Raw genomic sequence first — 3415 nt, forward strand, 5'->3', positions numbered from 1 at the left:
GGGGTGGTCTTTACTGAATTCCACCTCAAAATCCTGAAATTTTAAGCTCACAAGACCCTGGGCCCCCAAGGTCAGATCTCCACTTAGCTGAACTTGAAGCTCTGATATACAAAAGTTGGCTTGAATCTGGGTAAAGGATTTGACTTCCTTCACAGACAAGGACTTTTGAGAAGAGTTAGAAAGACTGGAGTGGCTGAACAATCCATTCTCCTTCCTTTCAGCGGAAGGTTCTCCACAGGTACTGAGGGGAGGCAGAGGAGAATTAGGGCAGGGTGAGGAGGCTGCACTGACTGGAAACTTATTCAGATCTTCACTATACACCAGATTGTCCAGCGTTTGTAAAACCTGCTCATATACATGCTTTGCTAACACCACCTGCATTCGAAGAGAAAAATTCAGTTATTCCACTGCTACTGTCAAATGCATTCATATGCACTGCCCACAAATTTTGTATGACTTTACCCAAGTGGTTTTTTTAAAATATAATTTATAAGATATATTTTATTTCAATTTATTTATTTTTAATTGGAGAATAACTGCTTTACAATATCGCCTTGGTTTCTGCTATATATCAACTCTCCAAGATGTTTTAAATTAGTTGACAGCAAGGATCCCCTCTTTCTTTCTTTTTCGTCCTTACACTCTGCCTCTCTCTGACCTGTATCCATTGACAAGGCCGTCCCCAAGTACCTCACGGAATAATCTTCACACAATAAATGTTCAATAAGTGCTGGTAAATGTAGGCCTGAATCTGCACAATCATTCTTTCTAACCCCACGAAACTACAGAAATTGAAGGAAAAGTTTAAAAGAGAAAAACCTTAAAAGCCAAAAAGAAAAAGATTCAGGGAAAGTTCTCTCAACCAGAGACCCATATCCAGAAAGTACTGATGTCAAAAGCTACACATGTTCTGTTAACAGCACCCCTGGGTTACTGCAGAGCAGCTGCCAAACTAATGACCAGTCACTGCTCTAGATCCTGTGCACTATCCTAAGGTCCTGCCTATCCTTGCTGTTTTATAATGTTATGCTTTTTGCTCTCTGGCCTGTGAAAGCAGGAAAAATGACACTTTTGAAGGAAAAAGGATGAAAGATGTATACATACATACCACACACACACCCTGGACCATTTCATTTCAATGAGGGCAAGACTAATTCTCCCTTGAAAGGATCTGTCAACAGCTCAGATAATCAGATTGTTTTATAGGTGGGCCACATATGCCAAAAGTGTGACAAGAATTATAACACTCTGGGAAAGAGGGATCCTGACTTTTTAAGCAATAATTTTCCTCATTTCTTAATGGCAACAGAATTAACGATTTGCCCTCTTCCACTCTATAATTCACCCCTCCACATGAAGAAGCTAACAAAGACTGATTCAGTGATAGAAGGACATGATAAAAGGATACCATGCTTATTAGAACAAGTTATTGACAATAATGTGCATCAACAATATCTCTTTGAATTTATATTTTCCTTCCAACATTTTATATATACAAAATATAACAAGACATAAACACATGTATATAACAAATATAAAATCATTACATGACTTCAACTGTCCTGACATAAAAATCAATAGCGTGCTTACTTGAACCGGATTAACAAATTTTCCTTCAATCTTCATGATGCTAGAAGCTCCCAGGTCATCTGGACTAAGTGAGAAAGTCAGTTCAGATTCTCTCTCTATAGGGATCTTCTCCAGTTTAAACTGAATGGTCGTGTTGTTGAGGATGTGAAAAGCTGGCGTAAGAGAGAAGAAATGACCGACTAGAAACACTCAGACTGATTGCGTCACTGCTGACCAAGTGAGGGTATATAACAAGCCCAGGAGTTGCTCTTTGACCATGAAGGCAGGTTAGCCTGGCGCCGAGGGTCTGCGATTGAGTACAAACCCTGGCAACTATTCCAAGACCAAAACTCACAGCAAGCAAGGGTATAAGATAAATTTACACATAAAGAGCATGTTACAGCTATTTTCATAACAGGCTCCATTTGATGGTTTCAAAATATGGTGCAGTGAACATTAACCCAGGCAAGGGTCCTCAGTAAGCTTCTCTTAACGTCCCAAGCTGGCATTTTCCAAACAAATTTGCTCATCCATGCCCAGCTTTAGATTGATCCCTCCTATTGGGCCTAACTCAGAATCAAGGACAACAGAGAACTCTAAGTGAACAACTTTTAACCCAAGCAGAGAAAGCAATCTTTCGGTAACTATCTTTCGGTAAAAAGCAATCAGTGTGTTAACATCTGAGAACCATACGAGTTCTCAAAGGCATTAATATCTTCACCAATCAATATAGCTTAGCTGATTTCTATAGATGCCAAGACTAACAGATTGAACTGCTTGGTTTTAGCAGATCAGATTGAGAATACATAAACACAAGCACTTTATTCCTAGAACCCTGCACCAAACCATTACAGAAGATGGCAGGATAGCCAACAGAGACCATAACATCCACAGACTAAATTGCACATTCTATTTCTGTCAATCCCTCCAGCTATCTTAGACTACAATATTTAACTAGGAAAGATCTACAGCTTAGGAATGAAAAAGTCATATGCATCTGACTAAATTACATAATACTCTAACAGAATCCACCCACTGAATCCCAGTGAATGAACACTCACCCAAGGGGGCCACTTAAAAAATCCTTATTTTGCCAAAAATGGCATTCAGTGGGAAAAGGTGCAAACATTCAAACGTAATATGAAAGCATTCTCTTAAAATTCTATTTTAACTTCTTAAATATTCACTTAGGGTAATTCTAAAAGAAAGGTTTTTGTTGTTATTTTAAGCCAGGTACTACCTTCATAGCTGGGTCTGGAATCTAAACAAAATGAGAAAAAAGATACCCATGCCTCACCTTGACCTCTATGCAAAGATTCAAAGAAATCATGTCGGGTGAAGTGAGCTTCTTCCTGACTATTGGCATTGGCAGACCCAGACAGAGGGCAGAACGCCCGGCTCATTTCCGGCCCGGGGCCCTCTCTGCCTGTCAACTGGGTGCAGTTCAAAGAATATAATTTAATGTCTTTGATTTCTACTTGCAGACGGTCACTTCTGGATTCATCATCTCCTGCCACAAAATTCTGGATGAAGATCTGTCCCAAGTGTCCTACCAACAACTCGGGACTCCCAGGCTTCCGAGGGATGGAAACCACTGGCGATTCAATGTTTATGTTCAAGATGAGCTTTACGGTGTCAGAATGAGACGCACCTAGGCCAAACCCATATGGTTCATTTTCTTCTAAGAAAAAGGAGTCCCGGGCCTTCCTGGGAGTTTCAAAGAGTGATACCATCTCACTGTACTCAGCTGTCTTAGTGGCTAGGACCGTGGTGACTTTGGTGGCTGCGCTTTTCAGCATACTTCGAAAAATTTCTTTCAGCTCCTCCATGGACCACGTCCGCCCCC

General features: G+C 40.5%; 1 protein-coding gene across 1 annotated transcript in view; it reads right to left on the minus strand.

Moving 5' to 3' along the window:
- Positions 1-3415, minus strand: part of VPS13D (vacuolar protein sorting 13 homolog D (S. cerevisiae)) — a 274572-nt gene that overhangs the window by 229008 nt on the left and 42149 nt on the right. The window contains exons 20-22 of the mRNA XM_010850181.1: positions 2867-3370; positions 1591-1742; positions 2-375 (exon numbers count right to left, since the gene is read on the minus strand). Coding sequence (XP_010848483.1) covers positions 2-375; positions 1591-1742; positions 2867-3370 — 1030 coding nt within the window. The remainder of the gene's footprint in view (position 1; positions 376-1590; positions 1743-2866; positions 3371-3415) is intronic.

The sequence above is a fragment of the Bison bison genome, unplaced genomic scaffold (assembly GCF_000754665.1).
Source record: "Bison bison bison isolate TAMUID 2011002044 unplaced genomic scaffold, Bison_UMD1.0 scf7180017864289, whole genome shotgun sequence".
In the NCBI taxonomy this organism is placed as follows: domain Eukaryota; kingdom Metazoa; phylum Chordata; class Mammalia; order Artiodactyla; family Bovidae; genus Bison; species Bison bison.